The 25381-nt window shown below is 51.0% G+C and overlaps 1 protein-coding gene across 1 annotated transcript; it reads right to left on the bottom strand.

Annotated features, from left to right (window-relative positions):
* Window positions 1-17212: 17212 nt before the first annotated feature.
* Window positions 17213-19808, bottom strand: TPPP3 (tubulin polymerization promoting protein family member 3). Its single transcript, XM_084294668.1, has 4 exons — window positions 19741-19808; window positions 18929-19120; window positions 18191-18344; window positions 17213-18003 (listed from the first exon to the last, which is right to left on the bottom strand). The coding sequence occupies exons 2-4, from the start codon at window positions 19114-19116 to the stop codon at window positions 17815-17817; spliced, it is 531 nt and encodes a 176-aa protein (XP_084150794.1). The 5' UTR covers window positions 19117-19120; window positions 19741-19808; the 3' UTR covers window positions 17213-17814.
* Window positions 19809-25381: the final 5573 nt, after the last annotated feature.

Raw genomic sequence — 25381 nt, 5'->3', positions numbered from 1 at the left:
GAAGGCTCTGGTGGCCAGCAGGACCTCAGGCTGATCTTACTCACTAAACCAGCAAGAAGTGATCCATTTGGGGTACCGCTATAGGATTTTTTTGTCCCCAGCAAACCACCTCCCCAGTGCCAGCTCCCCTCAGGCCGCTTCCTCCAGCCAGCCCCCGATGCCCACGGGCCGGCTGCCAGCTGGGGGCCGGCCGAGGAACAAGAACCGAGCCCCATGGCCCCCCACAAGCAGCCTCGGGGCCGGCTGAGGGAAGCGGAGCCTCCCCCGGCCCTGCCCCTACCATGGCGGCCGCGCCTCAGCCGCCGGTGCCGGGCAACGGCCGGGAGGGCAACGGGCGAGGCCTGCGGCGGGAGCGCCCCGGGCTCCAGGCAGGTACCGGCCGGGCGCTGAGGGGAACCGGGCGGGCTGGGGGACGGGGTATGAGGGGTCTGGAGCCCGGTGATACCCCCCTTGTGCCATATGGGGCCGGGAATGCTGGCAGTGGGGGCGTGCAGGGCTGCAGGGGTGCCCTGGCTGTGGGACAGCAGCTCTTGGTGCTCCTCGACAAAAAGCAAGCCGCAATCCTGTTGCTACCATTGCTAACCACAAGATACGTGTACACAAGGAACTTTAAAGTAGCGCTTGTACTATAAAGCACGATGAAAAGATCACCTGAAATATAAAGGGGCCCCAGAGGGATTTTGTTTTACCCTTGGTGGTCTCTGATCTAATGCTGAATTACAGCTGCAAAATGGGTTAAAGGGTGAAGAGCCAGAACAGGTTGCTGCTGCTGTGCCCAGAGCTGCCTCGGTTCAGCAGGGGAAGCAATTCTGCATTATTTGACCCCAAAAATGAGACAGCTGAATACAAAAGGCACCAGGACAAGTCTATAAAATAAAAGGCTGTTATCTATACAAAGCTGCACCTCAGTTTCTTTTCTGTTTCCTCAATTACTGCTGAAAATAATGATTTAAACATTACTTGGTGGTGGCGGTGTTTTTCCCCGGTGGCATTACATATTCCAAATCCAGAAGTGATTCAGGAGCAAGGACCCTTGGTTTTATTTAAGTCCATGAAAGCATATCTCCTTAGACACTGTTAGTGTTTCTATACCTGGTGATCACATCCCATTTAAATTCACTACTGTAGTTACAAACAGCATGCTAATCTGCTAATATTAAGATGTGTGCTCTAGAGAGACTCTGTTTTAAAATCAGTTGTCATGAGTGACTTCAGGGTGTATTTTACTAGTATTTGATGTTTTTCTGACCTCTGTAACAGCCACAGGACAAGGGAGCTCAGCTGTGAGGTTCCCTATAAGACCCTCCTGCCGCGCATTAGAAGGGGCAGGGTGCTGATTTACCTTAAAAACAGATTTACCTTAAAAACACAATGGTAATTTGATAGATTTTGTTAATCATGTTCTGTTCATGTCATTTTTCTTAGATAAAATAGAAAGAAGGTGCAAAGCAAGGGTGAGGAATAATAATAATAAAAAAGATAAGAACATAACATTTCATTACCTGACTAATCATCATTAGCATACAATACTTTTAGTTTTCACCAAAAAAAAGGGGAGCAGGGAATTTTAAGATGGGCTTTAGCTAAAGATCCCACTCTAAGCCTCCAGGAAGATCTCAAAGTAGCTCACCTTACTTTTCAGCTGAAGGAATCATGTTCTAGAAATCCAGATGAAAGACAACCAAGTGAATTCAAAGACCAGTGAGACAAAGAAACCCACACGTTCCACTGCAACATCCTTCTTCTCACCTGGTCTGGGTGAATGCTGGGGAAATTAGCTGATCTCACAGGTTACAGCTGTATGCACAGAGCTGGTGAGTTATTAGAAATGCAATTTAAACAGCTGCTGCTTCACAGATGTGAAAAGTAACTGAAAATTAGGTAGGTTGGAAATGTTCATATCACCATCATTTTAATGGTTTATACCAATTCTGCAAGCAAACAAAATCAATCTACAAATTTTTTCAAGGCTTTTAACGTAATTGTATTTACTAATGCTAAACAATGGCAGATAACATTTAGAAAATCCTTTTGGATTATGAATAGCTATTGATAAATTAATAAACAGAAATGAATACATAATTAAATGCTAATATATAAATAAATGTATGAAACACTAACCCCATTCTGGGACTAGCATTTGTCTTAATTTTGGGGGTTGTACATGCATCCAATCATGGTGCATCTTCAACTGTGCGCCAGGGTACAATGTGGATGTAAATAGTCTAATCGTGTTATCCACCAGCTCCTGCTGGTCAGACTCATGTTTTATACCTGACTCCACTTAAAATTCCATTAAATCAACTGTTTTATGTTGCTGCTCTAGGGAGAATATAATGAAGAGCCACGCAGTAAGCGGAAGGATGTCTTCAGTATCTAAAGATGTCAACACAAAAACTGGTACTTTTTGTTGCATAATCAATACAGCGAGATTTTGACACTGAGAATGTTTTAGTCAAAGCTGGATTTCTTGTGTATGGTTAATTCAGGGTAGTTCTGTGCCCTGGGTTATACAGGAGGCTGGATGGTCACTGTTGTCCTCTCTGGTTTGAATACATTCACAGTTTAAAAGCTTTGCTATCAGACAGATTCTGTGTTTAAACAGTGCCTATGCTATGAGCTTTACCTATACTTAGCTAAACATTAAACTGTAAATCTTTAGAGAATGCATCTGTGCTCACTTGGGGTTTGATCCCAAACTAGACTGGTGGGATTTCTTGTTCTTGTTGTATTCCAAAGGACAGTCACTTGGAAAATACAAACAAAAAGGAAAAAAATGAAATAAAGCATCAAAGGAACCTAAATCTTAGGGAAGTCTTAAATCCTGGTGGGTAACTATGCTCTCTGTGGCTGCTCTTGCAGCTAGTGGAAAGGAAGCTCTTGAAGATTTAGAAAGGGTCTGACAGAGGTACACATGCCTGTTCCATGATGAGGAGATTTTACTGCTAGGGAGAGGACCTATCTTTGTTATCATGTCTTATCTCCATGGTCAGACCAACTCTTTCTTTTCTTTTTTTTTTTTTAATCTCTTCTTTCCAGACCTATCATCATGTTCACAACTGCGTTCATCCCTGCGCACCCCAGAGAAAATGAGATCAGGAGGTCTGCACGTGGTCTTCTCAGATAGTAAAACTTTCAACTCCTCCCCAGAGATGGACGCAATTCAGAAGTCTAGCACCTGTGAACTTAGCCAGGATATATCTTCTACAAAGAGATTGAGTTTGAGTGACACGAATATAAATCACTCAAATAAGTCATCCAGAGATGCCAGACTAAGCAATTTTGATGATTTTTACCATGTCTCTGTGACCTCTTCTCCCCAGCATGGGCACCTTGCCCAGAAACCTCAGAGTGGCGAGAGGATCGAGGGCCACAGGAATTATGGTGGGAGGCTTCCTACAGAAATGAATACGTCTTCGCAGACTGCCAGCGGCAGTACACTCACACAGCTCACTGAAACAGAGATTAAACACAAAAATCCTTTAAACATCAAATCAGGTAAAAAAAATAAAAAAATAGTACCTGTGAGAGGCTTCTTCTTTCCTAATCTCAGACTATTATGAAGTTCACAGAATCACAGAATCACAGAATTTCTAGGTTGGAAGAGACCTCAAGGTCATCGAGTCCAACCTCCAACCTAACGCTAACAGCCCTCCACTAAACCATATCCCTAAGCTCTACATCTAAACGTCTTTTGAAGACTTCCAGGGATGGTGACTCCACCACTTCCCTGGGCAGCCTGTTCCAATGTCTAACAACCCTTTCAGTGAAGAAAGTTCAGTGAAGTTGTTTTCATGTATTTCATTTCTAAAATCTGTGGTCAATAGATTAATTTTAGGACTCTTCTAAGTGAAATACAGGCTTCTATCCAGCTTATTGACGGTCAAAAACACAGATCCTTGATGGCATTTGGATGACTAATTTATGCTGAAATCAACAAGACATTGGTGTTTAAAAGGGATAATCCCCTATATACTTTTGAAAATGTGTCTTTGTGAAGATGTGGTCCTTTATAGTCAAACTGCGGCTGTGTCAGTCACTTCATAGAGGAGACAAGGATAAAACATTAGAGAAAGTTTATCTGCTTTGCTCTTCTCTTTCCCACAGGTCTGAATACCTGCATGCTTCTAATCTGTAGCTCTGCTCTACTAGCCAGTCATTTTTCTACTTTATCTGCAGGATTCAGAGATGCAACTTCATTATCAGCTAAAGTGTTACTGGAGAACTTGAAGTCTATAATGATGAAACCAGCCATGCTACCTTCAGTACCTGAGAAGGTCAGAGAACCTGCAGCTCGCAGGTCCTCCAGCCCAGCTAGAGTGGAATATAAGCAAAGTGAGACCCTGCATTCCCCGATGTCTCCCGTTTGTTGCTTCAAAGACTCTCACAAGGAGGCAAGTATTGTATTACTTGTCATTGTTGTTCTTCACAAATGCATACGTGTAAATTGAGATGCTAACGGAAATCTCCTAGTATAAAAATATTCTGTACAGATAATACAAAATAGCTTCTGCGTCTTCAAAAGCCAGTAGCACAAAACTATCTAAAACCATCCACTGCTGCTCCAGCAGTCTAAAAGCAGTTGAACTTTGTAGAGCCAGTGTTGGCAGTACTGTGATAATTTTTCAGCAAGCAGTCTGTACAGTTGTCCTGAGCACCTCTAACTGACCTTAGGATATTACCAAAGAGCACTCTCAATCTGCAGTGATTTATAGCCACTGTGATGAGATGTGCATCTTGTTTTCCTGTGTGCATGTGAAGTAGAGAAGCTACAATGAACAAAGTAGTTCCCTGATGTCTCTTGCTGCCTTCACTGTTCATTCTCCCCCCAGCTACTTCAGGCTGACATAAGTTAGGAGACTAGGCTGTTACAGGAGCACATAGTGGGGGTCAACAATCGAACATTAACCACTGAAGAGCAGAGAGACTTAGAATGAGAAACATTTTTTCACAGTGAAGTAAGAATGAGACAGTGGGTTTTCTGTCTCTCAGTATCCAAAGTTAAGGGGAGATGTCTTCCTTCTCTACATTTATACAGGTCATTTCCTATGTCAGTACAGGAATAACAGGCAGGAGTATAGAACAAGCATCAAATGGGCCAGATGGGGTGGTCTCTTCAATCTTAAACTGTTTATGCTTCAGAGCAGTACAGGCAGACATTTTACATAACCATTTGCCCCATCCCGTTATTGTGCTATACATTATACAAGCCTCTGAGCACCTGTCCTTTAGCTCTTGGCTTGTATGGGCTCTCTTTTGTGTCCTGTTCTTCCCATTCACACGCAAAGCCCTGGAACAAATCCTATGCTGCATCATCACTCTGCATTTACCATTCAGTTGGCTGCAGAGACAATTTTATCCATTTGTCCATGTATGTCTTCAGTTTGTTTTCAATGCCATAGGATGTTGAAAATAAATATAAAAGTGTGATAATGAACTATATAAATGTCACTGCCATTAATTATAATAACAGGCACCTGCTTTGCTACAGGAACTGAAGGCACATGTAATGGGAGAGGCTGTTTATCTCTGACAGAGCCTAGGGAAAACAGTGATTCTGAAAAAGGTGTTTCAGGACAGAGAACATGAATTTTCAGTGTGATGTTACTGCACAGAGAGTGAAAAAAAGCACACTTTCAATACACTACTGAAAAACTGTACAAAATGCAGGTCCACTGGAGATCATTTGTGTATGCTTTCACATAAACTCAGCTTCATCCTGTGCCTCTAATTTGTTTGTGCCCAGTTGGAAAAGTGCAGGCATAAACACCTGTTAAGTGCGTCCAGCTAAGGCAGGAGGTGCTAGCAGATGTACTGCAGACATTAGCTGAGAAAGTAAATAGCTTTGGCTTTTTCTCATTAGTCTTCTTCCAGTGAGCTAAGTAATGATACTGCTGTCACAGAAGGTCAGAGTGCCACTGGAAGTGAAAAAGAGTCCAAGGTTACAGCTGTCCTTCAGCAGCTCCTGAGGCTGGTGGATTGTCACTGGAACGGGCCTGGATCTCTCCTGGTTAACAAGGATTTTCTTGGTAAGCTTTTCTTTTAGATGCTTATAGATGCTTCATCTTAAACATTTTTCTGCCTTCTCTCAATCTGTGTTTAAAATCAAGAATGTATTTCACCATCTCTCTCTATTTTTTTGTTTGTTTGTTATTGACTGCAAGTCTGATATTCTGGGACCTTGTTCTACTCTTTCCTTAGCAGAATGTTATGTATGAAAACACCATAGTTTTTAGATTTTTGTTAAAATCTTTTCGTATCTCTGTAGTTCCTGCCCAAGACTTGCTTTTCCACCTGGTGGCTTGTACTGATCCACGGCAGGATGCTCCTCTGACAGCTGGATGCTCCTCTTCAGTCTTAGCTAGAAACATTCCCAAAGTCCAAAGGACTCAGCTTAAAAATACTGAACTATTCGATAGAAAGGATTCTGCTATGGTAAGTGGTTTTAGTTCTTTCTTTGTCAATGTACTAATGGAAATTCAGTAAGAAAATGACCTTATCACGAACTTTTTAATGAGGATAACTTCCTTGTAATAATGAAATTGTGAAAGGATTAATCACCTGATTTAATTATATTGAGAAAAGACATCTTCCAGTAGGATTTTCAGTCATGCATTCTGAATGCTCCTTCTATTTGGGATCAACAGGCTGATTCTTCTGGGAAGTATCACATTTGTGGCACCTTGAAATAAGAGCACTTCCTTAATACCTGCCTTGAGACAGGGTATCCGAGGTTCCCCACAAGGTCTCTGCTCTCCCTGACCTTTTTTGTAGTAGAAGTTTGTTGAGACTCATATATTTTATTTGCAAGTATCTCCAGTTCAGTGGACTGATATCTCCTGGCAAGACTTTTGTTTGAAGTTCTCTGAGTGGCTGTAGTTAGGGCTTTGGGCTTGCTCTAGTTTTTCTGAGATAGTGGTGAAGTCCTGATACATTTTCCTCTTGAGTCTGGGGTGAATAAGGGTGGAAAGCACACAGTAGTCCTCTTGTCCTTAGGAAGGCAGGTCAGAAGCCTTTTCTTCTCACAGGTGCTGGGATAAACCAACACCTTCTTGCTCATCCTGTTTGTAATTGTAATTCTTTCCAGATTTTGCCCCCATTTCTAGCATTATTTATCTAACAGTGTCTGTGCTGGTCGGGCAGCTGCCACGGAGAGGAGCTGTTTGGCTGCATACTGGCTTCTTCTGGTTCCCAGGAAAACAAGCAAACAAACATTCATCATCCTGCCTCCACAGGCCTGTTTCTACTGATTTTTGTCTCTTGTCCAACCCAGAAAAGATGTGAGCCTGTCTACTCCACAGCAAGACTTCTAGCAACAGTTTTAGCTTATCATCCTCCACGTAGGGCCAAGTGCCATAGCTGCTCAAATTACTGCATTTCCCAGATGTTGCGTATGTATTTCAGCTGTGGCTTTGTTTTACTCAATATGATCTTATTGCAGCCTGTCACAGACAGGATGAGTCCTGGTCCGCTAGACTGCTCCTGCTCCCTTCCTCAGGTTGGATTTAACAAACATGTGGCCGTGAGTTGCAACAAAACGAATTAATGTCTTGATCCAATAGAAGACTGGTCTCTCTTTCTCAGTGGATCTAACACACTGAGACAGCAAATGAGATGATTGGGTTCAATAAGATACCTATCCTTCTAGGAGTTCAAAATCTGTGCAGTCCACCTAGAGAAGAGCCCTAGATCATCCTGTTGTGATGTTGACCTATGCTGAGCTCTTCATTGCTCTCAAAACTCTGTCCCAGTAGGGCAAAAAATGCTAATTTACGAGGGCAGGAAGAAGAGAGCTCAAAGGATAGGACTTTCTTTTGATTTTGTAATTTACTTTGAAGTCTACTGGCTAAAAATCCCAGGAAAAACCATGTCAAATGACTTTCTCAAGACCACCAGCTAAACCCATGGCAATAATGTGAGCAGGAAGATGCTAGGTTTTTCCTTCCTTTGCTCCACAGCCTCAAACTTGTACTCCTTGAGACTAAAATGCATAGCACAGGGATAGCATTAGAGATACTGCAAGGATAAGTTTAAATCCAAACCTAAAATCTGTTTCCAATTAGTTCTCAAAAAAAAAAATCCATAGAAACATTTCTGTTTAGATTTGTTTTCTGACATCACCTAAGCTCCCTGCCAAAATGCCTGGATATCTTTTTGTGTTTCAGATGTTACTGTTTGTTTAGGTTATTCTTGTACACCTATGCTTTGAAAATGGCTTTTTTCTTTAGTGTGTTCCAAACAAATACTTCAAAGCAGTGACATAAGGGTTTACTTAAATTCATGCTATGTTACACTCATTGTCATTATCGCTGTTCAGAGGGCTCAGCAACATCACTGGAAAGGCTTCTAGGAGCTTATCAGGTATTGGCAAAACTGCAGAAGAGTGTTTCATTTCTCTTAACACTAACTTGATTCAGGAACCCTTTGTTGTTTTCTTGTATTGTATTGTGTTGGTTTTGTTTTATCTTGTCACAACTGGAATATCTGCTGCAGCAGCAAGAAAAAGGGCTGGTGGAAAGTCATGTCTCAGCTTCCACACTATACAAGATGGATCACCCTGCTGCTTCAAGTTATCACATCCAAAGGAACCAAGCATCTATGTACGGTAGGGCCAAATGACTTAGCTTTAGTTTATTGTGAGCAATGTGACTGTTCAAAATACTTTTGTTTTCTGCTTCAAGGTAAGCTTACAATGATTGTGAAGAGTAAGGAATGAAACTAGGGTTTTCTTAGCAGCTGTACAAGCTATTCTTTTAGAAGTGGAAGGATTCATTTATAGCCCCCTGGGCTATGGTACATCAAGTAAATGGTGGCTGATGTGGCCTTACAAGGCTCACAAGAATGGTCACAATGCAGCCATTCATGCGTTATGCCAGTACCTGCTATGCCACTTATGCGTTTTCTAGGAGCTTTTATACACTGTGCAATAAGAAAAAGATTAATGTAACAAGGAAACACTAACATCATCGGATGGCTTCCTTTACTGCTGACAGACCAGCACAAGCTTCCCCACAAACTGAAGATAATTTTCTGATATTTTCAGTCTGTCCTAGCCCTACAGTCAACCTGACAGTGGTCCAAGCCTTAATCTCCATTTGTCCAGCACTTTAGTGGCCAGTATGCACGGTGACAGCTGCTGTGTAACTGGAGATAGCCTCACAAGTTTGATGGCCAAGTAAGTTTGAGCATCTGTTCTGAGCTGCCCTGTAGCAGCGGCCATACAGTTCTGTGCCCTGGGTGCTGCAGGGTCACTGCAGGATGCATTTTAGCCAGTCCTTCAGCCCTGAGTTTTAAAAGCTTTGTGTAACAAAGGACCACAACCCTTCACAGGCTGCTCTAGTGATTTTTTTGTTCGGTGTAACCTCCAGCCAGTGGATTCCACAATCCGCCTTGTCTTTCAGAACAGACGGTCCTGTTAGAGGCATGCTCAGTACAGCAGTACATCAAAAAAGTTTTGATCCAAAAATGTGCCTAGAACAGATTCAACCTAGGGTTTGAACAAAAGAGATAGTAATAATAACTGTGGCTATTATTAATATTGCTCATAGAAACTTACTCTGTTACGCATTAGCATCAAGAATTGCTTTTATTAAAAATGCGTTTACCAGCTTTTGGTGATTTTGCTCAGACTTCTCACTGTGTTTCCTTAAGATGAGTTGCTTTGGAAGAACAACCAGCTGAGTACCCAGGTGGAATTCCTAAGACTGGAAGTGAAACAGCTTACCGGACTCCAGGAGATGGTGGCTCTTCTGCAGGAGAGCCAGAGGTAGGGGCTGGCCTCAGGTACAGAACAAGCAGAGTCACAACAGGAGGTGGCACCTGTGTCCCAGCAGAACTCCTCCAGTCCTAGTTCACGTGTGCTTATCGTAGTACCCCTGCAGTGGCAAATTCATGAATTCAGGGCTTTGACACATGAGCAAGCACTGAAGCACATTGAGGTTACAGACTTTTAAGCCAAGATATGAAAGTGCCAGTTCAATGAGTGGAAAGTCAGGGATATTCCGTGTGTGCTGAAACTGCTTTTTTTTTTAGAAAAAGCATCACAGGTCAAAATCGGAGACCAGAGTCTTTGTCTTTTGCAATCATAGTACTCTGCTAGTCGGCTTCCAGCTGTTTTAGCACACGCTACCAATCTCTACGACACAGTTTGAATGGTTCCTGTTGGTTATAAATCATTGTAAGCCAGTTAGGCATGAAATCTTAAAATGAGTCATAGCTGTAGTTGTGGTTGTCTCGAAACACAGAGCTTTAAGTACAAATTTCAACTTTTTTTTTTTTTCCATGTGAATTTGAGTAAATGGAAATCAGTATATCAGTTTTGGAAAAATGTTCCTAATCGTAGCAGGTTCCCTCTCCAGAATGCATGCTCACCATTTTAATCTTTTTTTCCACAACAATCTTTCCCAGGTCTTTAGTGTCCACAAACAACTTCCTGCTGCAACAGCTGAGTAAAGGAAACAGTCATACTGTTCACAAAGCACCTCTTCCTTCTGAAAAATGCACCAGTCGTGAGACATCATCCCCACTAGAAAGAACCGCGTCGGTACCATCAGCATACAGCTCTAGTCAGTACTGGAGTTCAGAGCAATTATGCAATTGTCCTCTGTAAAGGGAACAAAACAGACATTAAATACGGATTGTGTTCATTTTTAGATTGTATGAAATCTCTTGCTGCATTTAAAGCTGGTGAACCTAATCCTTGCTTTGGTCAATTTCTCAGCATCTTCCTGCTCCTATCTTCCCCTGTCTTCTTCTGCCACGTTTATTACATTAACAAAAAGTGGGGATGACTCCTGTATAATAAAATTTCATCTGAGATCGTGCTGTGCTGAGAGGATGGTAATTTAGTTAATTCAATTCACTCTAAAATGGTACCGAATCAATATTCCAGCATAGTGCTGGCAACGTGTAGCTGGCGATGAAATATCACATGTCACATTGATATTCAAACCAATATCTCAGGGCACTGTCTGCAAACACTTGAAGTCCTAGTCCCAGGTTTAGATTTATACCTCTGAGGAAGTCATTGACCCACCAGGATACAAGCTGTTCTCTGAATCTTGTCTGAACACAATTTACTGTTGGAACACATTGTCTGTCAGTCTCACAGTGAAATGGAAAAGTACCGAGGAAGGCAGGGCAGGTACAACTAGACGAGGAAGCTGTTTTGCCTGGCACGAGGCCAAGGATCTGCACTGAGTGCAGTGCACTCAGCAGAGGGATGCTCAGTGAGGGTGGAGTGAGCCCTGTCCTGCATTGTCACCACCCGCAGCTCACATGCATGTCCAAGTGCATGCACTTTTTTTTTTTTTTACTGCATTCCTCTTCAAGTGTATTCCAGTGCAAGCTGCCACACAGAAGAACAGCATTTCTTGGAATAACAACATCTGTAAGTTCTTCCTTGTGCTCCTCCTACACAGGGACAAAGGGCAAGGTCTTGCTGGGCTTATTGGCAAACGCTGCCTCACTCTTCTGGGTCTGAACCTATGTCCTTGAGGATGATCATTCCTCATCAGTATCTCTGGCCAAATCATTCATCCCAGAGAAAAATGAACTCTCAAAGGAGCCAGAACCCTAGTCCCAGGCACAAAACTTGCTGTTAAAAGTGTGAAGCCCTTCTTTTAGTACAGGCATGGCCCCAGGTGATTTTAGATTAGCCTAGAAACTCTCTAGGGAAGTAACCTTGTGGCAGAGAAATACCTGTACTGAATAAATTTGAGATCCTGTTTGGGTAACATCCCACCTGGCTAGCATTACCCTTTCCATCCGTGTGGGGCTGTAGGTTAAACCACACTCTTTTTCTTGCTGCTCAGTCTGATGAGGCATTTCCAGGACAATAATGATTTTGTGTATATAAGTGAATACCAGGTTCAGTAGAAGCAAAATAATTATCAGACATTTCCCTGAAGTTATCCAGGGTCACTCACAATTAGTAGGGGCTTTATCTCATTTCCAGAAGCCCAGACCCAGAAGCAGACTCATACAGAAGCTGCTGTACCTGTTAGAGGGGCTGCTATAGGCACACGCAGGGGCAGGTATCACCAGTGGGGTCAGCATAGCTGGGAAAAAAAATAAAAATCCAAACTATTTTAGACAGTAAATATGATAGTACAGACAGGATGTGTCTGTGTCAAAACCTGAGCTCCTTTCAACCAGAGGAAATAGAAATCACACAAAAGTGAAGACTGAGGAGCAGGAGACTAAAGCAAAGCTGTGATGAATGCAGAAACCCTGCTGTGCCCTGGTCTGTGGATGAGGCAGCCCAGAATGATTGTCAGCCAACAAGTCACTGGTACAACCACTGCATTACCAGGCAGGCACAGTGAGCAGCAGCACATTTTAGCTGAGCGTGTCAGCAGCATCTGATGAATGCCCTGTGGTTGCTCTGTGCAACTGGGGGAAGTCTTGCAGAGCAGCACCGAGGCCAGCAGGCTGGTGCAGGCTGTAGCCAGGGCTGTTGCTGTTGGGCCACAACCACCCTGTGCAGGGGAATGGGAGCAGGACCACTGTCACTTCTGTGCCTGTAGTGACTGATGAGCTCTCAGACTGCTGCCATCAGGAGTTTGCCTCATTTCCAAAGCGGCTACACAGTGAGGCAAGGCTGCGGAGCTGTGCTCATGCTGCAACCCCCTGCTACCTCCGCTGTGCAGTTCATCAAAGCAGCACACACATTTTCCAGGACAGAGCTCACTTTGGCATTCCCACAGGGCTTCAGCGGTGCCAAGAGGCCCGGAAATTTACGGAGAGGGAGTAGTTTATGTCTTGCTGCCAGACACTGATAATTTCTCTTGGCCTCAGCATCTGATTTATTTACATGAACCTAATGACGCCCTAGCAAGGAACCCAGGAAGGCTTCAGATCAAACACAGGCTGACTTCATTTAATTTAAATCATAAGCTTCCCATCATTAGCCACATTACCAACTGGATCTTTTTTTACCAAAGGAATCCACTGGATCCCCCAGTGAAGAAGGTCCTTCCTGTGCATGCTGGGGTGCTATCAAACCAAAAGCACATCGTCTCTTTATAAACGACAATCAGTTTTTGTCAAATGGCCACACAGAAAAGCAGATTCTGTTGCTTCCCTTGATAGCTCATCCAGTGGTTAAAATTAGCATAATCTATAAAAAGTTGTGCCTTATTTCCAGCTAGAGTCTTTCTAACTTTCTAGCTTCTTCTGCTAAATAGAAGACCTATGGATTGTTTCTCTTTCTGTATCAGGCCACCATAAAGCAAGATTTTAAGGAATTATTTGGAGGGGAAGATCTTGTCTTTCCTTGCCTTTCTTGTTGACACGCAGCCTGGCTCCTGATGCCCATTAAAGCAGGAAGATCACTTATACAAGGCGTGGTTTTTGTTGTTGTTTTGTTTTGTTTTTATATCCTGAGTTAAACCTGATAACATCCATGGGTGGTGCTGCATGCACTGGATATTGCTGGTGATAGTGGAGAATATGATTTGGATTGTTGGATATTTCTGTGAAGGGCGCCTGGGTAAACCAAACGCGACCTGCTGGTAGGATTTGCCTTGCAGAGCAGCAGAGAGGAAGGCCACCCCATCCCCACCCTACAGAGGAGCTTTTCCCTCTGGAAACCAAGAGCTGGGGCATGCAGCAGGGCCTCGTAGCCCAGGGACCTGCCTGCTGCATGCCAGGAGGAGTCTCGAGTTAATTTGAGCATGAGATGGGAAAGAGCCAAAAATCAGCTTGCATAAAGAGACAGAAGATGATAAATTAACAACGAATGAAACCGTTAATTAGCACTTGGGGTTAGCAGCTATAAAACTACCTGAAGACCAGGAATTAGAGGACTCCGTATATTCTTCATCATGCCCCTGCTGCCCTGAAGAGAAGACTTTGCCCCCTCTTTTTCCTTCTTTCCTCTACCCCCAGCAATTCTTCCTGGGATGCTAATGGCAGCTTGCAGATTTGCTCTTGCTGTCCCATATTTTCTCCTCTGGGTTGTCACGAACACATTTCACAGTTACAATCATAAATAACCACACCAGGCTGTGGTTTGGCTGGCAGGAGGCAGCCACCAGGTGCTTGTGGCAGCAGAGAAGGGTGAGAGGTGCGAGGTGTGGGATGCAGGGACTTGGGCCAAGGGGAAGGAGCAAATGGAAAGGAGAAAAGGGCTTTGGTGCCTGGGACCTCAATCAATGCAAGCAACATCAATCCTGGCTGGGACACCTTCCGCCTGCTGGCTCCTCCACTGCAAGGGAATTACGTGCTGGCTCTGGAGCGTCTTTCTTGACCTGGTGTGGAGCCAGCCTCCGAGCAAAGGCTTGGCCAGCGCAGATTCATTAACGCGGGGGAAGTGGCTGCGAGCCCTTTGCACAGGCTGTGTCACTTTCCATCACAGAAAGCAACCAACATTTGGGATCTCTGCTGTCTCAGCACCACGTTGACACCCCTTCAGGTTTCGCAGCCAGAGCCCCTGCTCCCAGGGGACCCCCTCTCTAACCCAGCTTGCCATAGGACACCTGCTGACCCCATCACCTCCCTGTCCCCAAATCTGCCTCCAAGGGTGGACGCTGCCCTTACCTTTGCCCAGCTCCGGGAGGTTCCCTGCAGCCCAAGGCTTGCTGAAGCCTCTCTGGCCCCACCTGCAGCAGATTGACCTCTATCATCCACTTGGCATCAGGCACATGCCTGCTGAGACCCCACCAGCTCGTTGATAAGGTGCTAAATGGTGTCGGCCCTGCAGCTGATCCCTGAGGAATGTGAATCATCAGCATCAGCTGGCCTTCACACTGCTGGTCAGCCTGAGCCTGGTGGCCCAACCAGGTCTCCATCCAGCATCTAGTTGCTGTCTCTCATGGAGGAAACCAAGCCAAAGGCCTTACCAATGTCCAGATGAACATCCCCTGATCCCCTGTCATCCACCCAGCTGGCTGCTTTGTTGTAGACGGCAGTGGGGTTGTTCAGGTCCTCCACGTGCCCAGAAATAGCTTCCAGGAGCATTTCCTCCACCACCTGCTCAGGGACTGGAGTCATTCTCCAGATTCTCCTCCTCGCCCTTTCTGAAGTGGGTTTTGACATCTGCCTCTTTCAAATCTCCCTGATCACCAGGACCTTTCCCAGCTTTTAGACTGGGGCCTCATAATGACATTGGCCAGCCCGCTCCTCACCAGGTTGACCATCCATCGACAACCATGCTCTCACCCCACCGTGTCTGACGGTGTCCATCCTTTACCAGCAGTTCTCCTTCCTCGCAGGGGTCTCGTGGTCATGGGCACCACCCTGAGCCTACTCCCAGCTCTGCAGGAGCATCCCGGGCTGTTTGTCCTTGCTCCTACCAGGCCGTACTGGGAGCTATCAGGAGTATCGCCCTCTGGGACTGTTTTTTTGCTCATTCCTTGCTCATTTCTCAGCAGAATGCGTTCCTCCTGTAGCCTTTAATTTCCCTCCTCCTTATAGCTTCAGGTCAGATTTTTCCTGTCTGCAGTAGTCACGAAGACTGGTGTTTGAGGGGTGTTGTCTGAGACATGGTCCTTGTGCTTCTCCCCGTGAGAAGCATCTCGTCGTTCCCAGGAAGCCATTTCCATCACTTCAGGGGAGGGCTGACTTCTTTTCAGATCTCTCTTAGATCTTTCTGAGTCTTTTCCAGTGCTAATTCCCCTGGGGCTGGTTTGGCAGGACCGTGCCTCCAGCTGGGTGGGGTGGTCAGGCTGTGGGGCCACCCCTGTCCCCACCGCCCAGCCCCGTTCCCATCCAGCCTCGCAGACACTGGAGCAGCCTCCTTGGGAACACGGAGATGTCTGGAGGGGAAATGTCTGGAGTAAGCTGGAGAGCAAGCAGCGGAGAACATGTAGAGATGCTGGGGGATCAAGGAGCACATGTAAGCCGAGAGGTTTTGGGACACACGTGGGAGCTGCCAACCTCAGTGTGATCTGCTACGTGGACAGCTGGACGAGGAACAACTGCTGCCCACCAGTGTCACAGCTCCGTTGGTGGGCACAGGGGTGGCACAGCTGCTGCAAGCCTATGACTGGGCAGAAATCCCCCTCCTGGTCTTGATTTCCCAGTATCAAAAGCACATTAGATCCCTGTGCCAGTGACTGAGCCTTTAGGGTTTGGGGCAAATGAAGCACTTCTGCCCCTCAGGGAGATTTTGTGGTCAGATCAATGCGTTGATGTGCTGTTCAGTGCCCAGGAGCCCAGCAGTCCTGCTTCCAGGAAAGCCTTGGGCATCCCCAGCCCCGGTGTGTTGAGAGGGGCAGGGTGAGGGATGCTGTGCATTCATCTTCACCTCCAAACTCCCTCTCATGCACAGCCAAGGAGGGGAGGGGAGAAGAACTTGGCCACCTGAGCGGCACCGTGGTCTCCAACCTGCTGCAGTGCAGCCCTGAGGGCATCTCCCCGGGGTCCCACAGCACCCGGAGCCTCCTGACGGGGTCCTCCCCCCTTGCTCCACCACCAGCTCTTGTCCTGGATCATTCCCACAGGGCGAGGCTGCTCACCTCATCACAAAATGTTCTTCCTCATCAAATCCTCCAGCTGTGTGCTGGGGGACAGTGGTGGCACTTGGTACCAAGCCCCACGCATTTCGCACCTCCTTTTTGCAGCTGGGCAATGGGGTCAGCGGAGGGATAAAGCCCCCAGGCAGGGGGCTAGCGAGGATTGTTTTGTGGCACAGAGAACTCCACCATCCCTCTGGCCTGCTCAAAGGAGGAACAAACACCCCCAGCCCATCACAGAGCCAGGCAGCAATGCCAAGAGGAGCCCAGCAGCAGCCAGCCAGCCTCTCGCTCCCCCTGCGCTTTGAAAAGCAGCTGAATGGGATGCAGAAGGACGGAGCTGGCAGGGAGCCGAGCAGCGAGCGGGGACCGAGAGCCCCACACACACACCCCAGGCACGTCCCCAGCGGCTGGGGCAGCCGCGATCCCGCAGCCACGGGTGCTGTGGGTGGCAGCGCCCAGCCCCGAGCACCCGCCCAAGCCCCGAGCGCGGCCGGTTCCCAGGGAACGTTACCAGGAACCCGCGTGTTTGGTTGCAAACAGAGCGGGAGCCGGAGCCAGGCGCTGTGTTTGTGCCTGCGGTTGCTCAGGCAACTCGGGGCCAGCCAGGAATCGAGCCCCCGGGGCCAGCCAAGCCGCCCGGCAGCAGCAGGCGGGCAGGCGGATGGACAGATGGACGGACAGATGGACAGACGGACGGACGGGCTGTCGCCGAACACAACCAGAGCCGAGGCGTCAGTGCGGAGGGGGCTTTATTGCAGAGCCGGGTCACAGCGCGGGGCTGCAGCACCCCTTGGTTCAGGCTTCTTGAAGGCAGTGGGAGCCCACTTGGGTGAAAATTCTGGGGATTTGGGGACCTTTGGTGGTGGCCGGGGAACACGGAGCGGAGCGTGGGCCACGTCCCCTGGGCCAGCCCCATCCCAGGAGCAGCCCAGTGGCTCCGGGCCATGGGTACCCCCGTGGGGGTGAAGGAAAGCGAAGGCTGTGGTGTCAGCGGGGGGGGGAAGGCAGGTCCCCAGCAGGGCTGTGGGGTTGGGGACAGGCTGCGGTCCCCGCTGGGACTGTCAGGGAGGGTGCCCCGGGGCCGGGGCTGAGGTAGGGAAGGTGTCGGTGCCAGCGGGGCACCCTGAGAGGAGCAGCGCAGCAGCAGGGGCGGGGGGGGGTCACAGCACAAGGGATGGACGTGGCGCTGGGGCAGAGCCCGGCCACTTCCCGATCGCATCCGACGTCCCGCCAGCCTGGGGCCGGCCCCAGCGCAGCCTCCCGGGCCCCACGGCACGCGGGAACGTCCCGAGGCTGACATGGCCGAAGGCCGGCGCGCAGGGAGCGGGGCGGTGGGCGCCAGGGGCAGCAGCCCCTACTTCTTCACTTTGGCGTCGTAGGTGCCCGCGTTCTTGTAGGCGCTGACGTAGCCGCTGTTGTCCACGATGTTCTCCCGCCCGCTCTTCCCCTTGCCCTTGCCCGTCTCGTCGAAGCGCTCCTTGTGGGAGCCCGTGTACTTGGAGGTGTCCGTCAGCCTCTCCACGGCACCCACGGTCTTGGCTTTCTGCGTTCAGGAGAGGGAGAAAAGGAGTCAGACACCATCCCCGTCCCCATCCCCATCCCCACCTGAGCCCACAGGGACCCTGTGCTGCCCCAGACCCAGGGCCATGGGGCTCCCAGAAAGCGTTTGCCCATGGGCAGAGCCCCGTCCTCCCACCCCGACCTGCCCTCCGCCTCCTGCTGGCACTCACCGTGACGCCCACATTAATGGGCTCCTTCCCTGCCACCAGCTGGCAGATGGCTTCGAACGCCTCCTCTTTGCTCTTGTCCTTAAACCTCTTCTGCGCCAGCTCCTCCAGGGCCTTCTTGAACTCCTCGTAGTTGATGACACGAGCTGTCTTCCCCCTGCAAACACCAAACCGGGATGCCCTAAGCACTTCCTCACGTTGTGCCTGCAAACGGCACTGCTGGTGCAGCTGCGGGGGGCTGCATAGCACCAGGGAGACCCCGAATTTCTCTTCTACCAGCCTGGGTTTCCTCAGCCTCCTCCAAAATGCAGCTGGGCTGCATGGGTCAGACTATGGATGCAGCTTCCCCACCCATTGTTGCTCCTGCACCCTGGTGCAGCTTTGGGTGTCACCGTGTCCCCAAAATCAGCCCCGGTGCCTCTGCTCAGGCAGAGTGACCCTGGTCACCCAGCTCAGGGCTGTGCCACATCCCATGGGACAGCCCCAAGCATCCTTCCCTGCTCCTGTATGGCAAGATGCCCGCCTTGACACCTGAGTGACACCAAAATCTGAGCCTCCCAGCCCCCAAAATCCGCACTAATTTATTTCCAGGTCCTTCCAAAGCAGCCCTGAAGGCAGGACGCCCCAGGGCAGCGCCTGCTGCACCGTGATGGATGGCCTGGGGAGGGCTGCACCTCCCCGGGGACCACGGCACCCAGGCCTCACCGCACAACTGGAGACCCCGAAATCCAGGTCACTTACTTCACCTTGGAGAAGACAATGTCCACGTCGGTGCCGGTGACGCTTTTGCCGTCGGTGACTTTGCAGTCTTTGCACAGCTTGGCCCAGTTCTTCCCGTTCATCTCTTGCCCCGTGGCCTTGGTGTCGCCGTAGATGGCGAACTTGCGGAAGCTCTCTTCCAGGGACGCCATCTCCGTGCTCCCAGCCATGGGCCTGCGGGACAGGGGGCAGAGGGGGCCCCGTTACCACCGGGGCAGGGGGGGCAGCAGGCAGGCGGCAGCCTCAGCGCTCTGCCTGAGCCCATGCCTCCGATGCTGTCACAGGTACCAACAGCCCTCGGGGTGCTGAAAGCTCCCGAGTGGGGCCACCAGCACCGGGGGCTGCCGATGCCGAGCATCCACCTCCGGGGGGAGCACCGCCGGGGCCGCTCCGCATCCCCCCGCCCTGGCGACGGTTGCTAGGGAGAGGCTGTGCCCCTAGCAACCGTTGCTAGGGGAGATGCTGTGCCCCTAGCGACGGTTGCTAAGGAGGGGTTGTGCCCCTAGCGACCGTCTCTAAGGGCAGGGACCCCGGGAGGGGGGAGGCAGCATCGCGGCCCCTCCGCGCCCCGGCGGCACCGGGAGGGCACCGGGGGGCACCGGGGGGGCACCGAGCCCTTGGGTGTGGGTGGCCCCAGCCCCCTTTTGGGGTGTCCCAGACCATTTGGGGGCGCAGACCCTTTATTTTAAGGGGGATCTCAGCCCCGGAGCCGCGCAGCTCGGCGTCCCCGCCCGCCCCGACCCCGGTCCCGGTCCCTGTCCCGGTCCCGGTCCCGGTCCCGGTCCCGCACTCACCTCCCGGCGCCGCTCTCTGGGCGCGGGGCGCCGCCGCCGCCGCTGTTTAAGGCCCCGGGCTGGCTCCGCGCCGGCCCCCGGCAGCGGGAGGGGCCCCGGGACGCGCCCGCCCGAGCCGCCGGGGCCGCCCCCTCCCGCCCGCCCCGCACGGGGAAGCGGCCGCCGGACCCCGCCCGGCCCGGTGCTGGTCGGGGGGAGCCGGGAGGAACGGGGGGGGACCCCGCGGAGGAGCTGCCCCCGGGGGACCCGGAGCTGTTCGTGCGCCCGGAGCCCTCTCGTGGCTTTAGGGGCAGCGTCACAGCGGCTCCATCCCTCTGCCCTTCATCCTCTGCCCTCCATCTCTCCATCCTCCATCTCTCCATCCTCTGCCCTCCATCTCTCCATCCTCCATCTCTCCATCCTCTGTCCTCCATCCCTCCATCCTCCATCCTCCATCCCTCTGCCCTCCGTCCTCCATCCCTCCATCCTCCGCTCCACAAAAGGGAAAATTCATGAGTGTGGAAAACGCTCCCTCAATATCACAGCCTCCAAAGCTGCTCTCCGTTTTTCTGCCTTTTCCACGGGCATTTCTCAAAGCACCGCATATTGCCGCGGCTCCAGGCAGGTCGCCCTGCCGGATCACCTACCCTGCTTTCGTGCTGAGCTCCTGCCTCTGGTTGTTGCACCCGGAGAGGCGTTCGCTTTTCCCAAGGCTTCCAGGCGAGGTCTCAGGCTGCTGCTGTGCAGAGGAGCCCCTGGCTCGTTGAATCCAGCCCCTTTCTTCTCCTCCTTGGCTGAGCAGGGTTTGCTCTGCTGGGGGGGGAAGGAGGTGGTGTGGATGCTGCTGCTGTCCTCACTTGTGAGGTTTGGTCTTTGGTCACCCTGTGATGCCTCAGCAGGAGATGCTGTGCCACAGCCCGAGACCAATCTCAGGCAGCTTCGCCTGTGCTCGGGGTGGGCACCAGGCTCCTGGGCGGCTTCAGGAGGCCCCAGGAGATGCAGTTTGTCACCAAGACACCTCTGCACACCCCGTCCCCCCAGCCCAGCTTTCAGAGGCTGCAGGGAAGCTTTTTACATGCTTGAAGATGCAGAGTGGCAGCTAGGAGGAAATTGGGCTTTTCTTGCTCATTTCTGTTTGTTTGTTTGTGCACTCGTTTTGATTGCTTTTTTTTTTTTTTTTTTTTTTTTTTTTTCCCTGCTTGGAGAATAGGAAAAAAAGTCCAATACTTTTACTGCAAAACCAAGCACACCATGAGCTAACCCCATGAGTTTGTGGACTGCTCCACGCCCCATCCCGCATGATAAGGCCCTGCCACAGTTCACACCAGGGGACAGGGGTCACTGAGCACCCTCTGACCTGTCCCAGCATCACAGAGTCACAGCGTGGTGGAGGTGAGAAGGGACTCGAGGTCCTCTGGTCCACCAGGGCCACCCAGGACCATCTCCTTTAGAGTACCTCCAAGGACAGAGCTCAGAAGAGCCACTGCGTGCCCCAAGGAGAGGACAGTCACTGTGGCTGCCACACGGAGCAAGGTGCTGGCCCTGGGGCAGCACATCTGGATCCCCAGGGGATATAATATCGGTATCCCCAAGGGGAGGCACATCTGGAGAGCTGGGTGAGCGCCAGGAGAGGGGCACCAAGCCTGGAGGGACACGTTGCCCCACCGGCGCCGTCCCATGGGCGGGTTGAGCAGGTCAGGTTTCGGTTTCTAAGGGCTGGGGTTTGTTGTGCATTTGTTGTCACCGTGACAGCCCCGTCGGGACGGAGCACGCCGAAGTGGCCGCGGCAGCCAGGTCCTTGGCTGGCTCCTGCTGCTCCTGCGGCAGCCCGGAAAAGGAAGCGCAGGAGGAGGCTGGGGCTTGGTCCAGAGCCCGTGGCAGGGACAGGAGCCATGGAGGAGGTCACGCAGGTCCTGTGGCAGGACTGAGAGAGGAGCAGAGATGTGGCTCCATGCTTGGGCCCCCAGGGACTTTTCTTTTTTGGGGATATCCAGAAAAAATCACGATGTTCCCAGGTGCTCAATGAGCTGTGCAGCTCCCCAGAAGTGCTGGGGCTCATGGGTTGGTGTCACAGGGACGCGGCAAGCCAGGTGCCAGGCTCACCTCTGCTAGGACCGTGCCTAACCCCAGCAAACAGGACCGGGGTCACTGGTGCTTCCATCTCTGTATGAAGCCCTGGCATGCTGCAGTGGCCTCAGGGCGCTGCGGGTGCAGGTCGGGGCGCGCACACGTGCCGGGACGTGCACCCCTGAGTCCTCCTCACCTCCCACGGGGCCGGGCACCGCCGGCTCGGCGGAGTTATCTCGCAGGAATGAGTCGCTGGCTCCGCCGCATCTGGGGCGGGATGAGGTTATGTGGGAACACTGCTCCTATAGAGCAAGTTGCTACAAAACAGAGGGAAGTGTTTCGGCGGTTGTGCAATATGTATACGGTCACCTCGGCAACGGCGCGTCCAGAAGGCATTAGCAGGGCTTAGCTGTGTCCGAGCACTGGTGTGAGCGTGGCGAGGTGCAGCGGGTGGGCAGGGGGCCGGGGGTCCCGGCTGCGATGCACGGCACGGGGCTGGGGAGGGGCAGGGCTCTGCATCTCCCCCCTGCGACTCACCAAAGCAGGTCACCAAAGCAGAACGGACTCCAAAAATGTCACAATCGAGGATGACTCCTGCAGGAAGGTCACCCTGGCTTCAAAGGGAGGACTAAGAAAGCGAGCCGCGCCTGAAGATGAAAGCAAGCACAGAAAGGATCGCATTGTGAGGCCGGCCGAGCCGCCGGCAGGTCGACAGCCAGCAAGATTTATAACCCCACACTGGGAAGGGCTCCAGAAGCTGTCACCCTCCTGCAAACGCCTTGCTTATTCCTGATAAGAAGCTGTGGTGTCTTGTGGTGGGAACGGCCAGGCCAGGGCACTGGAGCACCTCCCGCACCCCGACCCGCAGCGTGTCCATGCTGGGGACCCTGAAGGACAGAAATGAGCTCAGCACAGGGAAAAGAGGGAGCTGGGTGGGAGCTGTCCTGGATGGCAGCCGCCGCCTGCCATGGAAAGCCTGCGGGGCTTTGTGGGACACCACGAGTGGCACCCAAAGCAAGGGTCTGTGTGTTGAGAGAAAATTCAGCTGAGGCACTGGGGGCATTTCTGCGGGTTGATCCTGTGATACCCCAGTTCTCCCAGGAGCTGAAGGCATCTCAGTGCCACCACTTCCATTCCTGGGTGCCCCCAATACGCATCTTCAACATTCCTCCCTCACAGTTGTGGCAAAACCACAAAAAACAGCCCAAATCAACCACCAGAGATGCACACACAACTCTGTGGGATGCCACCTGGGATGCTCAAGAGACCAGAGCCCATACACAGCACTGGAAGCACTGGGAGCCCGTCCTGCTGGGGCCTGGCTCTTCCCTTAGCACACTGTTGACGCAATCCAGGGTCAAGGAATTGTGTTTTTGCAGCATTTAGTCCTCAAAAAAAAAAAAAAAAAAACAGCAGGGGGCATGTGCCTCCTGTCTAACATCCATAGGGCCCTATGGAGAGGGGACCCCTGTCACCCCCCCAGGTTAAGGTGCAGAGCCTGGCTGGGACATCCTTATGGGAAAGGTGGACCAAAGACCCTGGGGACCATCAAGCAGGCAGATAGATGTGGTGAATGACTCCAGAAAGAAGGAAACCATTTAGCAAAAGGCATAGAAAATTTTATTGTGGACAGAGCTAATAAAAAGCTCCATACATGACTTTGGGACTGGTTCTGCACAGACAAAAGGTAAGGAAACACAAAAGGTCTGCTCGGGGGCACCTGCTGGAGAGAAAGTACTGCTGCTTCCTGGGTGGTGGGGCAGCTGGCCTTTGAAAACCCTGAGCCCAGCCTTCTGCAGGGTGGATTGCAGCAAACACGGGGAGAAACAACAGGAAGGACTCAGTCTAACCTGGATCCATGTGGGGCAGATGTCCTGGTCTCCACGGATGAGCAGCACAACATCTGCTGGGCCACAAGTGCTGGTTCCACACGTGCCAGCGTTTCCCAAGGGTCACCCTGCCAGCAGGTACCCCTGCTACAGCAGCACGGGAAGCTGCAACGTGCATGACCACAGGCAAACCCTCCTTGCACATCTAAATGTGATGACTTCAACCACGGGACTTCACTTCTGCTGATCAATGGCTCACATAGTTCGATGAAGAGTCAAGGCTCCTCATCTCAGCTCTTTAAGGAGCCAGAAGTCAGCCAACAGGGTGGTAAGAAAGCCCTTCGCAGAAATTTGGGGCAGTGATCTCACCTACATTACCTTGCCAGACAGCTCCCCAGGAGTGCAGCAGGGAGTGATCGGCCTGGATCGCCTGTCCATGATCCACCAGTCCCATCAGCACCACTCTCTGGTGATGGCTCTGGGGATCACCTCGGCCCCATAAACCCTTCAGACCCAGCAAAGCCATTCCAAAATTTGCCTTGTCTGTGCCATACACACCGTGCCCTTACCGTGCAGCTTGCCATAAGCTTGTCTGGTATTGCTACCTGCCAGCACCTCGTAGCAAAATGAGGGGTGAGGAGGAGCAGTTGGACCAGGAACTGAAGCTCTGTGGTACCAGGCTTCCACACTGCTCCTTGGCCAGCCTCGAGCAAAGGACAACAGGGCCAGACACTGCCTAAATGCCAGATGGGCACATGGGTGTACTCCATCAGCACCCCCTCCATCATCCCATGGATGTCTCATACAAAGGGGTCGTTTTGGGCCACGCTGGGCCCTGAGAAAATGGTGGAAGACACAAGCACTGCGTCGTGTCTGTGCACACCCCAAAACCTCCTTCGTTGTCCCTGGCCCTGTGTTGGTGTGTTTTGACCTAACAACAACCAGCTTCCACAACATGCTTTCTCCTGCTCCCCCAGATCAGCTTTGGAGACATCACTAAACTTTGGAGCAGGAAACGTGTTTAGGAGGGTGTCCCCCTGGTCTCCACACATCCCTGGCAGAAGGAGCAGAGCCCCAAGCTCCTCTCAGGGCCCGTCTGTCTCCTTGCAGGCAAAGGTGACCCTGGAATGAATGCTCAGTGGTGGCTCCGTGCAGCATGGTGCTGGCCAGGTGATGTGCTGGGGGTGTCCCGCAGCAGCTGGGGCAGCTGCTGGCATTCAGGGCTGTGAGCAGAATGGGCAGAGGCCTTCAACATGCACCAGGCACCCTCCTGTCTCTCTCAGCTTAAGTCAGCTCTCCAGAAGGAAATCTGTTGGGATCTAAAGCTCCAGGGACAGGCAGTGGACTTGCATGGTGCTGAAGCCAGTGTGAGCAGTGGGACAATGGACAACAGCAGGGCTGGGAGGTGGCTACATCAGAGCTGGGGGTCAAGCTTGCCAGCCCCGTGTTGGCTGTGCCCAAAGGCTGTTTGTCCCCCAAAATCCTGGCTTGCTCTGGACATGGACCACCAGAAATGGCCCACATTGCTGATGTGGTCGGCAGCAGGCTCAGCAGTGTGCCCTGGCAGCCAAGAGGGCTGGGGACACTTGGGCTCTCTGGTCTGGAGAAAAGGAGGCTGAGAGGTGGCCTCATCACTCTCTGCAACTCCCTGAGCAGGGGAAGCAGGGAGGGATGTGCCGGTCTCTTCCCCCTGGTCACCAGTGATAGAACATGAGAGAACAGCCCAAAGCTGCACCAGGGGAGGTTCAGACAGGATATAGGAGAAA

This window comes from Netta rufina (assembly GCF_964035555.1).
Source record: "Netta rufina genome assembly, chromosome: 13".
Taxonomy (NCBI): Eukaryota; Metazoa; Chordata; class Aves; order Anseriformes; family Anatidae; genus Netta; species Netta rufina.
This window is presented reverse-complemented; position numbering and strand designations above follow the sequence as displayed.